The following is a 13,323-nucleotide window of genomic DNA, read 5'->3' on the forward strand; positions in this document are numbered from 1 at the left end:
CATTACCAAGTTTAAAAAAAGCGCTTATGTTAGGACGGTTGACAGTTGAAACATTTTTTTTCAAATTCAGAAATATTTCAGTGCTTAGACAACAAAAAGTTTAAAACATCATCTCTTTGATTTGAATAAATGAGCTGAACACTGAAAGGTTATGAAAGGTGCAAAGGCTGCATAACAAATACCAGATGAGGTTGTGTGAAAGGGACATTAAGTATTCTGGAAACTGTTATTGGCTAGCAGGACAGTCAAAAGATAAGGCCAAGTAAACAAATGTTTGAACTTAGCCATTTCTCAAGACATGCTGCCTTCTGTTTGGGATACTGATAAGAGCAATGGACAACCAAAAGCTCACAGGAAACTTGCTTTTGCTGTTGTTATTTCAACATTTCATTTTTAATTATGGAACAGAAGTCTGCTCAAACACTATATTACCTGGAATGAAAGGTAACTCTTTAACGAATGTTTGACTTATCCTTTGCATAATTTCGTTTCTTTCTAGTTATGGCACCTCCCTGTCACTCTGGGAATGGGAAATGGTTTAAATAGTTTAAACTATTTCAGAGACTGTTGTAAAATTTATAAAGTTTAAACTATGTCAACCAATTTCTTGAATACTTGGGAGATATTTGTGTACCAATGTATGCATTTTTGTAGAGGAATGGTTTACTTTTTGGTCAAAGTCAATGTTTTGTGTTGTGAAAAATCAATTCTAAAGTCCAGTGCAAGTGTGTTGAATTCTGCTTGATTTATTTATGCATATTCATAAACTGTATAATCTTCTATAAAGAGACAGAGTGAATAGCTCTTCAAGCTTTGGATTATAAAACATGACATCAAAAAAGACAAAAGGGATGCAATAATTGATCCATCACATCGGCATTTCTTTTTAATCGTAAAAGATGTACATATATAAACAGTGCTTTGCTCAAATGTATGCAGGATTGTAAAATAACATGAAATATATTTTGCAGGATAGGAATGGTTAAACGGTAAAGCTTGTAAGAATAAACTTTTGATCCACTAAATTTTCATTGAAGATTTGACTTATAGTACACACAGTATACTGTACCACAGAAATTGCAAGGCCCTGAAATATAGTTATATTTTATTCTGGTAATAGAAGGGAAAATTTGAAGGTTGAATTAAAATACCCGTGTCTGTAAATGCCTATTGGAAAGTTTGACTTTATGAAAGGTGTAACGTTAATATGCAAATCTCTTTAAGGTTTCTGCTGTCCTGAAGGTTTTTGCTATCACTGTAAAACAATGTATGGAAAGTTCAGACAATAATTAGACGATTTTGGTTCTGTTTTGCCATGGGCCTGACTGCCACGCAGGTCTAGAATATTTTATGAGAACGTGACCCATTTTACATGATTCATAGTGATTTCTTCTAGTTATGGCACCTCCCTGTCATTCTGGGAAGGGGAAATGGTTGAAATAGTTCAAACTAGTTCAGAGTCTGTCGTATAATTTAGGGAGTTTAAACTATGTCAACCAATTTCTTGAATTCTTTAGTAAAAATAGTTTGCATCTACAATGTTATGTATCACCACATATTATATTTACACTAAATATTGTGTATTGTGTAATTATGTAAATAAATATTCACATTAAATATATATATATTTCAATGTGGCATTGAGGTTGTAGATTCAGCTTGCGATACATAGAGACTTATGAGACTGCTTTCCTTCCTTCTCTGACAGGTGAACAAGGGGGCAAAGGGGATGAAGGAGAGGAAGGAAAGACGGGAAAGATGGGCCCCCCAGGACTGAAAGGTTTGTCTATATATTTGATTACACGTGATAATACGAACAAAACTCCAAAATGTGGATCTTCAGGTTAGGCAACCAAAGGGGAAAACCAAGAATATTTTTGAATGGCCATAAATAGTCTTTAGTCTAAATTGAAGTCCTTTGATTTAAAAACTAAGAACACACTGTGTTTTTTGACATCAAAGTCATGCTGGGCTATATTTGCTCTGAATTACAACATGGCTAAATGTTGTGTGGTTTTGAGAATGAATTCAGAGGTTTCTGAGAAAAAATGCTTGGAGTTCAAGCATTCACTCTGCAACAGCTGACCTCTCCATTGAGAATCAGTCAACATCATTCTGTGATTTTCTCATGTATGTCTTTGCCAAATTACTGGCTTCCAAAGACTACCGTGTTATTAAAAGAAATCATGCATGTTTTAAATTGTGCATTCATATACAGTTAAACTATGATGGATCAAGATGAAAAAGTACAATGTAAACAAATGGCAGCATCTTAACTTTGCAAACTATTCAATCTTCAAAACACATCCTTTGGTACATACAGTGGATTGGAATAGGATAATGATGTGCTTACAAAGAAACTGCAAATACAGAGACAAAAACTATAACTTGATAAATCAAGAGGCAAAGAGGTGAACAGAGACATGTTGTTTTATTTCATTGTACTCACAGTACAGCGGGAATAACGTTTGCAATCATAATGAATATTGACAAGACCAACAACAAAAACAGCCTTTGATTTACATGGTGTAACTCTTTTCAGGTATCACAAAGCACCTATAGAGAATTATATTTAAAAAGGGAAGGAAAGCTAATTAAAAAGCATTTAGTCTTACTGCTTAATGCCAAGGTAGGAAAAGGCAGGTTTCCAAATGAGTTTTAAAGGAAGTCACTGACTCAGAGTCTGGAATGCATTAAGCAGACGTGCTGGAGAACAATATTTGAACAAAGTTATTACAGTAGAAGACTGCATTCTTAGCACACTTGGTACTATAGAAAAAAATACACTTCTGGGTGAAATATGGTTGTGGTTTTCAATGTCATTTCAGTTCCAATATGAGTAAACAAAGCTGTTTTAAATGTTTACTTTTAACTTAAACTGATTGCTAGTGTCAACAGAGTTAATTACCCATACTGTATAGTTTCACTGTCAGCAGCCTCTGTGTGGATACTTTGAGCAAAGCAGGGTTTTAAAGTTACCTCTAAACTCAAATGCTATAAATTAATGTGTCTTGAGAGCATTGATTCTTTGGAAAATTGCCATTGTTTCCTAATTGTCAGGAGAAAGCAATCAATACATTTAATATTTCACATGTGGTCATAAAATGGTCACATAAATCAAATGAACTTTCATAATCTCACTTCTTTTGTTTTGTCAGTTATGTGTATACATAATTTGCTACCGACTTCTGGTCGTGAATATCTCTCTATAATTTGCATGGGTCCATTTCTAGAAGATAATAAAACTAATCCGCCATTCATAATCTCATTGGATGCACGTGAACAGAATGACAGCTGTAATTGACTGCCTTAATCTCCATCTGCATTGCCATTGTTTCTTCAGTTAAGCATTAAATTGGAGCTCCTGACCAGCTTATCTAGTACAGACACACACACTCCAAACAGGTTAAATTCCATGATCCGAATGTCTTGGGCTCAAGATAGGTAGAGGAGTTTATTTGCCATTTGTACATGTACAATGGAATTCTTATTCGAGCCATTCTCTCAGGACATGCACAGTACAACAGACAACACTCTACAACAAATAACACCACGCAATGTAGACAGTGCATTACAAAACAGTAAATAATAAATAATGATAGTATTTACAGACAATAAACAAACAGAGTAATTAACACAAATAGAACAATAAATATGTGGTATAAAGTCAATATGCAGAGTGAGGAGGTGCATTGAATTCTGATGCATTGACTGCTCAGGATGCTCACTGCTGTAGGGTAGAAAAGCACCCATTGCTGGTTGATCACTGAAAAGTATGCCTTATATAGCAGCGAACCGTTGGTCTTACACAGCTGGGAGCTGAGCTGGATCCAGTGAGCCAGGGCTCTCTCGGCATTTGTTGAAATAACGACTGCTGTGACACCCTTGGCTGCTTCCAGTCAGTGAGGGACTAGCACTTCCTTCCACTGGCCCCAAACGTTCTCGAAGAAACTGTGGAGCGGCATTGTGGTTGGGCAGGACAGAGCAACATGGCTGCTCTTTCTCCTTCTGCAGCATATACCTCATTGCTGCCAGTAAACAACAGGCGATTCAAAATCTCAGAAAGATGGAAAACTGATATTGGATTGTTTTCTCTTTTCCCTAAACTATTTCTACCAGTTATTTCTTTCACACAAAGGAGTTCATGTGTTCATCCTTATTCAGCTTTAGAACACATGTATACACTTGGTCTATAACTCCTCAAGTTTTGTTTTCATCATGTGAGCTTTCCTGATGTTGCAAATCCGGAACCCAACAGTGCTTCACTTTCAATTGATAAGACCGAGCAGCTTAACATTTAGACAACAGTATCCTGCCCATACATTTCCCCGGTTTCTTTTTTAATTAAAATATCTTAAAGGAGAATGCTGTAAATGACCTTTAAAAGTTTGTGAGAGGTTCTGTACATTAAAATGAACTTTTCAGAAGAAACAAAATCAAAATGGGTACCTACAGTAGCATGGATGGAAAACATAACTCGATTTTCTCATAGTTGAACATATAATTTATGAGATTATAGATGTAAAATGTTGTTTCTGGTACATGTTCTGTATTTCACAATGATGATTGTGAAACGGTGTTTAAAGATACAGTATATGATCATAAAACTGAGCAACAAACGTCAACAAATGAGCTGATTCATACAGTATGTATCATATGATGCAACATAAGCACATAAGACAGGAGTCCCCTTGGCCTGCCTAGTCTGTTTTGTATTTAGTAGTTCATTGGTCCAGGGGTCCAATTGGTTTCAATTGGTCTTGAAAGAAGCCAGGGTGTCAGTCTCAACAACATGGCTGGGTAGCTTGTTCTATACTCTTTACAATCTTTAGGTAAAGACGTGCCACCCATTCTCGCTTTTAAGTATACTTTCTCATTGTTTTCACACTGTTGCTCTTCTCTTGCAAAATCTTGTTTTTGTAACCTGCTGACAAAAATTGTACTCAGTATTCTTCTAAAATATTTACTAGTACATTATACAATTTTAACATAGCATCTCCTGATTAAGACATTCATTGATTAGTAATGAATCTTAATATTGCAATTCAGGAGTTTTTTTCATGATTTTAAGATCCATTTTTCACAGTAGTTGTCAATCCAATAAGGCACACTGAACACAGCCCAGACTCAGCAGACTGTGGACTATATAGGTCCTCTCTTGTACTTCAGACTGATCTTCTTTACTCACTGAGACATTTGGGAATTCACCAGCACACACAATCGACTCTCTGGTAGAAAATGGTGCTGCTTTTTTTTTTAATTAAATTATCATACAGATACAAACTCATTGGCAATTCATGACAGTTTATCTCTATATCTTTCTAAAGTGGTAGCTGAGGCTTGGAAATGGATTAGTTCCATTATTGTGTTCTTAAAGGATTGCCTGGGGAGCCAGGGAGCCGAGGAGATTTTGGAATGATGGGAAAGATTGGACCAGTTGGAGCAAAAGGTACACTGCTTTGTTTCTTTATTTCTGAGAAGCGATATGTTTCACAACTTCTTATACAGTAGATTCACAACTGTTATGTTTCATGGCTCAGTTCCAATCAGGTCCTTACATATTTCATCTCAACAATGAAAACCTCAGACAGTTAATGGGCATGCTAAAGCAAAGTCATGCAATGTAATGGACACGATGGAGGGTATTTTCGAGGCGTAGCTGTCTGGTTGAGGGGTGGGGTACACTATCAGCATACCAAGATCCATGCAATAGCACACACCTATGCACTGGATGCTGATTCAGTGAGTTCAGCACAGGGCATGTTTCTAAATTCCTTTGAAATGCAGGAAAACATCAATTTGAACCAAAATACAGGCTTTCGGTTCTTACCTTTTTCATCTTTATCAACATGTGGCTCTAATTGGTAGAGTTGGAAAAATCATAAAAATATGAAAAAAACAAACATGTATTTACTAAACAATAAACCATCCACATGTGTTTGTTGTAGAGACCTCTCTGAGTCAAATTAAACAATATAATATTGCCAACGAGCTTCTGAAAATAGTACCTGAAGGTAAATTATATGCAGACCCATTGAAGGCCGGACATACACGGTTGTTTGATTATTTTACTGAGCATTTTATAGAATGGCATGTATAGGGAATGCCAATGTTTGCAAACACAACTTCTATAACTGTTCACAACAGCTACATTTTTAGAACAATGTTGTTCTTAAAGCAATTAAGCTTAACTCTAGCTTTTAATTATCGCAGTAGTATACTTTCAAATGTTAGAATACTTGAGTAAAAGTGTAGAAAAAAGACTGTTACTCAAAATTTTCAGTAATATATGTTAAAAATACGCACGGATGTGTTTCTTGGTTACCCTCAGTCCGAGGCAGATACAACGACCTACCGCCACCTACTGGCGGAAAATAATTTCACAAAACCCTTTTAAAGGAGGAATGTTGATGTTGATGAGTGTATCGGAACAGAGATGTCCGCAATTTTGAAATAATGTAGAAAAACGTTTATTTGAAACTAAATAAAACTGTAAAAGAAAAAATGTACTCAAACAATAAAATTAAATGCATCACTATGAAAGATGAAAGATACAGACATGTTAGCACTATAGAATACAGTACAGTATATATAAATATACACACATCTACGGGTCTGGTGCACTGTGTATGTGTGGATGTTTTGCACAAGGACTTGACATTGTAAGGAACGTGCATCTTTCTTTCAGGTGACAAAGGCGTTAAGGGAATTGAAGGGCCGCCTGGATTCAAAGGAAAACCTGGTATTTATTAGCTTTTTTACAAAGGCCATGACCCAGATTTCTAGGTGGACACTAACAGCCTCCATCTATATAAAGTGGGTCCTCCTCAGTGGTTAAAGATCAGGTTAATACTGTATGTTTTAAAGCAATCATTAATGTAATTAAGCCACTGAAAACTCAGGGGGAAAAGGGAGTATTATCCCTTGGACATTGACAGGACAGTATTTCCTCAAATAACTTCAGTTATCTTCAATATGTACAAACCCTGTTCTTTCCAAGTATTATAATGAGCTATAAATATTTGTGCTATATTAAAAATAAATATATATATAACTTGAAGTCTAAGCATTAGGGAGAGCTTGTATTCTTCCTCAGTAACAATGTTTAACTAAATTAAACTGAATTAATCTTTAAGGACTAAAATGCATATGAGTAAGTATTCTTGTTAATTGTAGGCATTACCTGTGACTGTGGAAGATACAGGAAAGTGGTAGGACAAATGGATATCAACATCAGCAAGCTGAAGAATTCAGTGAAGTTTGTAAAAAATGGTAAATCATTTCATTTTCAAATCCTTCTTGACACCTTCACTGTGGTACACCTGACTGTGCTGTGCTTTTTTCATGGTTCTTGTTATGATTGCTGTGGTATTTACTCGTAGCACTTTTTCAGGCAACTTTAGACAACAAACAGATAATCCATACACTTATATAGCACTTTTCTGGACACTCCACTCAATGCGCTTTACAGGTAATGGGGACTCCCCTCCACCACCACCAGTGTGCAGCCCCAACCTAGATGATGCAACGGCAACCAAAGTGCCCAGCGTGTTCACCACACATCAGCTATTATTTCAAATTTTCCATTTGGATCCATAAAAATAAATAATAGTAACAGTCATTAAAAATAACAAAAGACATATAAGAAGGCTTTCAGTTCGAAGTATTCACACAACAAACTTTCGTCTCAGAATGTACCGTGCAATCTCCCGATGACATTGTATCTTAACGTAGTTTAGTGACAATGTGCTACTAAGATTGACAGGAAAACACTGTGTTTCAATACATATAGTTTTTTTCTTGCATTTTCATTTCTGTACAACCAATTCAATAGGTGAACCTCTAGGAAAGTACACCTACGTCATAACAGAGAATACTACCAGCTACAATACACCTGATTCATGGGTGATTTGTCAGATAATAGTACTTCTGTAAAAGTTAGATTTACTGAAACTACCAGGGGCGTCACATGGCAGCACTGGAAAGAAAAGGTTTATTATCATGCTATTCAAAAGCAGCTAAGTATACCCCTAGAAAAAGCTGTGATTCTATTTAAGGAAGTGCAGGCTTTTTTCCTTGATCCTACTTAATGTCAACTTTAAAATACATGTGGTAAAATAATTGAGTACATTTAACACATCCTGCTTGACATAATCTATAAAAAACACTTTGAGGTTGTATAATTTGGACAATACTGTCATAACATATATTTTCTTGATTATAATATGGCTACCAAGCTACTTTCAGGAGGGAAGTAATGTACTGTCCAGTTATATACAATCCAATTGTTCTTAGACCTTTCAGAAAACTTTTAATTAAGCCAAACAGAAAGCATATATAACAGAGAATAGTTTGATTTCAATTGCAGAGCGACAAAATGCTTTTTTGTGAGCATTTATTCACAACTCACATCTCATTTTCAATTTTTTTTCCTTATCTTGAACTAAAAGTTCATAATCAAATGATTAGGATAAATTAGATCATTATTTAACTGACCATATACAGTTTAATATTTTTACCCACCATGAAACATTAATACTCTATGTACTGTAGTACAATAACAAATTTAACTATGTTTATTATAATGTGTGTTTCAGCTGGACATTAAACACATCTAATACTTTTATACTGTAATGCTAATATTTTTTGCACAAAAGCTTTTTGAATGTTAATCTAAATAAAGAGATATATAACAATAATAGGGCAGCACGGTGGCGCTGTGGTGCACATTACTGACTCACAGTGCTGGAGTCTTGGGTTCAATTCATGAGGTGCTATGTGTGTGGAGTCTGTGTGTTCTCCCCATGTTTGCATGGGATTCCTCCAGGTGCTCCAGTTTCCTCCCACAGTCCAAAGACATACTGGTGGGTTAATTGGTTTCTGGGAAAACTGGCCCTGGTGTGAGTGCGTGCGTGTCTGTGTGTGCCCTGCAATGGACTGGTGTCCCATCCAGGGAGTATCCTGCCTCATGCCCATTGCTTGCTGAGATAGACACCGGCTGCCCTGGGCCCTTTTATTGGATAGAGAGATTAGAAAATGGAACAATAGATAACAATGTAAATTGAGCTCATAGAAGCCTCTTCAATGTTCAGATGTTTCAATGATAATTCTTGGCCTGTGCACCTGTAGTTTCTGTTTACATGGTGTGACTATTGATTTTTTCATTGGCTAACAAATTCTACAAGGAAAGAAACAAAATTTAACACGTACAATAGCTGAGCCTACTTGCATTCAAGTGAGGTAAGCTTCTTGATCTCGAAAGCACTGAGGTGCTTTCTCATGTCAGACGGAAACTGCCTTGGTAACGAATATACAGTAGGATTCACTTAAAGTAGGAGGAGAAGAATATGAACAAAGGACTTTAATTCCTCCACTTCAGCAGGTGTGGTGATCATGTGGTTGCGAGAGAGATGAGTATGAGAGGTGAAATAGTGATAGCAGTAACTCAGAAGATTGAATTAAGTCTTGGTAAACCATCAGCGAAGCTGAAAGCTGTCTGAACAATAATCTTATCTCAATTACTCACTTCCTCTGTGATTCCTGTCTTTACTCTTCTCATGACTTGTTGTCTGGGCATGTAAAGGCAAATAATATGCTGCTCACAATAATTTAAGGATATTTTTAACTTCAGAGGCTAAGTTGGAAACCAAAGAATCTAGAAAGACAATGTATAAAAATACACAATCATAACACATAAGAATGACTCAGAACCTGAAGGTTGTGGGTTCAAATTCCAGGTAGGACACTACTGTTTGTACCCTTGAGCAAGCAAGGTACTTTGTGCAGTTTTCTCCATGAACTATTTCCAGTGGTATGAATGAATAAAAAAACATTATAATAATAAAAAAGGCAAATGTTCTTTTCAACAAAATTTAGACAGCAGTGCAGAGCCCTGGAAGATTGTGGATTCAAATCCAAGGTGAAACACTGCTGTTAACCACCTAGGCAAAGTATTTCCAATGAAATATCCAGCTCTATAAATAGGTGTAAATGTAAACTGCTTTGGATACAAATGAAAGCCAAATACATTAGTTGTGGTAAAACACCATTAAAAAACTAGTCAATATTACCGTATGCATGACCATACTGTGATGCCAATGAAGCCTTCTACTGTTCACAAGCTGTATAGTACAGTATATGTCCTTTCATTACTGTACTCTCTAAGGAAATCAGCTTGCTGCTGTAAGTGGTTTACAAGCTACAGTACCTTTACCTGTGGATCTGATTTTTGAAAGCAGTCTCCAGGTATGGTGAAAGGGGACACTGTGACTGTAACAGTTTAGTTTCACGGTGTGAATGAGACTAAACTAAGTTCCTGATTACTTTGTCATTGAAGGTCCAGTGGCACTACTGAAAAGTGAGGGAGCATTAGCCCCATCATCCCGGAAAAGTTCCACTCTAGGCTTCTACAGTTTAGTCTGCTTAAATGTCTCCCTTTGTTCAGCTGGTGAAACACTTTCTATCTCCACCTACTACTGCCGAATGGCTGCAAGGTGTTACCCAGGTTTGCTTCAGAAGTGAATGACGTCGGTCCCTCTTAAGCACTTTAGAATCCTTTGGGATGAAAAGCATTAAAAAACATGCAATTTATCATGGCTGCGATTCTTGTTCCTATTAAGTCTGACAGTTATTTAAATATAGCTCCAGAATGTGAAACACTGCACATGTCAACATTTGATTTTTGGACCATTCTAACTTTGATGCCTGATTACACTTTCCAGTCATTTTAGGTGTCAAGGAGATGGATGAGAAGGTCTATCTGATTGTAAAAGAAGCCAAAAAGTATAAGGAAGCTCTGATCAACTGCAGGCTAAGAGGAGGGACTCTGGCCATGCCCAAAGATGAGGACACCAACTCCCTGATTGCCAGTTACGTTAGTCAGGCTGGTCTGACCCGTGTCTTCATTGGCCTACATGATTCAGACAAGGAGGGTCAGTTTGTGTATGTAGACGGCACTCCTCTGCAGAATTACACTGGCTGGAGTTCAGGGGAGCCCAACAATGCCTTCGTTAATGAGAACTGTGTGGAAATGGAGAACACTGGCTTCTGGAATGACGTGGAATGTGACCTCACCATTTATTTCGTGTGTGAATTTTGGAAAAAGAGAAGGGCTGCAGCCACTGTCACTTGAGGTCACCATCACTTCATCTGTGACTCACACAGATATGAATTCTCTGCTGACAGCAATAATGTGGGCATTTCTGTTTAAAAATAAAAAAAAACAACGTGTCACTGACTGACTGATTAATGTTGATTTGGGTGTGCTTTAAATCTTTCTGTTTTTTGATTAACAGAACAAAACAATGAAAGCCAAATAAACAGCTGCAGTACAAGCAAATTGTTATAACCCCCACTTTTTTTGCTATACAATGAAACTACTGTATAATATGAGCATGTAAAATAACAAGGAGATCAGATCATTCTTTAAATTGACCAAAACTGAACATAAACATGCTTAGGATTAGGTACAAGAGGAGGTTTATTCCATTGTTGATGTAAAAAAAAAATGCCTTCTTCAGGTGTCATTCCTAGGGACAATTGTGTAACTAAAACATGGAGTTTTTCTTTTTTCTTTTTTACTTTCAGTATTGAATTAGTCTCTACCTGTTGCTTGGCAGCTAGCACACATACAGCTCCCCACTCTAACATCTCAAGGATTATTCTGCTTCATGTGCTCCAAATGTCATAATTAAAATAATTGGCGCTTCACTCACACAAATGTGTAGATCACACTTTATGTTCAAAGAACAAAATCACATGTACTGTAGACCTCATAGTACTACATATAACAGTAATAATTTAATACAGTACATATATTTTAATTATTGTCAGGGTTTTGTGAAGTCATGTTTTATTGCTGTAATTAGTTGTTTTCAATTCATATTTCAAAGTGTTTATCATTTGTCAATGTTCAGTGAAGAGGCATCATGTAATATTGTGTAAGTTCACTGCATGAAATCTCAAAATGAATCAGTAAAATAGTTGGATATTTGGACTTTATATGGTTATTAGATATCTCTAAAAACTAACAAGGTAGTTTAACCAGTAGATACATTACATCTGGATATGCACTGTGCATCATATGTACGGATGTAGTTACAGGTATTAAAACAAATTGCTTTAGCACAGTCAAAAATCATTCCAAACACCAGTAGTTTCACAAATGAACTAAATAGAAGTTTTATTTCATATGTACATATACTAAAAATAATTTTTAAATTAGAAAACTACTTATTAATTATATAACACCGTGTATATTAAGTTTTGAAGATATTTTTGGTGCATGACTCCCTCTTGTGGTGATGATTACTAATAACACTCTGAAAAAGTTCATGCAAGGAGACTTTAATTTCTGATTTAGTTGGGTTTATTAAACACGGACAGCGCTCAGCTCTTAAGATGCACCAGAGTTCGCGAAAAATATAATTTACATCGCCCCTGGATACAACACAACCAGCAAACTACAAAGACAGACATACACGGCAAAATCCCCGTCTCAAGACATCAAATGATGTATTCTATTTTACAAATAGTGAAGTGTTGAATAAATATAACAAAGACTGTAATAGTCATACTAGACAATCAGAAAATGAATAATGACAGCTTAGATTATACATAAAAAAGTGAAGAGACAATGACTTAATTTTGAAAAACAGATGATAAAATATTACCCATTTCAACTATATATTACACATAAAATATATCCCTAATTAAAAGTGTAATTCAATTCAAGCTTTATTATCCCTTGGGGAAAATTGGTTTACAGCACAGTCCAACACAACAAAGACAGACACACATTACCAACAGAGAAGACAGTACAGTACTGTTACAGGTGATGAGAGAATTACTTTACATTGTTTGAGAGTGAGATTGTAAAGTTGTTCAGTCTGTTACTTTTACACAAGGCAACACAGAGGCCAGATGGGAGGAGTGTAAATTCACAACAGAGGGGACGAGACACACACTCTGTAATATTCTTGGCCTTCTTTACAACCCTCTGTTTATAAAGCTGATTTGATTTGCCCTAAATATTTTGCTACTTCTTTTCACAATTTTTCCCAGCCTATTACAATTAACGGCACTGATGCTGCCAGACCAACAAGTGAGATTGTATACCACTTGTCAATATCAATATCAGATATCCTTTGGAAAATGTAATTCATCCAACATAAGATGAAATTAATCACTTCTCTACAAAGTCCCTCTGTTTTTCAGCATAATGTACAGTATGTACTGTTTTCCAGGGCCTCTCAAGTTCTACCTTTCTAGAAGAAGCTTTTTGGATGCTGTGTTAGTTGCTATAATTGCATCATCTGCTGGTTC

General features: G+C 36.1%; 1 protein-coding gene across 1 annotated transcript; it reads left to right on the forward strand.

Moving 5' to 3' along the window:
- The first annotated feature begins 326 nt into the window (after positions 1–326).
- On the forward strand, positions 327–11,226 carry LOC148822958 (collectin-10-like). The gene is made up of 6 exons (XM_088929446.1): positions 327–444; positions 1,709–1,780; positions 5,378–5,449; positions 6,689–6,742; positions 7,177–7,272; positions 10,722–11,226. Exons 1-6 carry the CDS (start codon positions 333–335, stop codon positions 11,129–11,131), a joined length of 816 nt encoding a protein of 271 aa, XP_088785572.1. The 5' UTR covers positions 327–332; the 3' UTR covers positions 11,132–11,226.
- Positions 11,227–13,323: the final 2,097 nt, after the last annotated feature.

This window comes from Atractosteus spatula, chromosome 12 (assembly GCF_055471065.1).
Source record: "Atractosteus spatula isolate fAtrSpa1 chromosome 12, fAtrSpa1.hap1, whole genome shotgun sequence".
In the NCBI taxonomy this organism is placed as follows: Eukaryota; Metazoa; Chordata; class Actinopteri; order Semionotiformes; family Lepisosteidae; genus Atractosteus; species Atractosteus spatula.

Excerpts from the sequence above, each read along its gene's own strand:
- LOC148822958 (XM_088929446.1), top strand. The coding sequence starts at position 333 with ATGGACAACCAAAAGCTCACAGGAAACTTGCTTTTGCTGTTGTTATTT. Across the intron at positions 6,743-7,176 it reads TGGATTCAAAGGAAAACCTG|GCATTACCTGTGACTGTGGA; the intron begins GTATTTATTAGC and ends TGTTAATTGTAG. Across the intron at positions 7,273-10,721 it reads AGTGAAGTTTGTAAAAAATG|TCATTTTAGGTGTCAAGGAG; the intron begins GTAAATCATTTC and ends TACACTTTCCAG.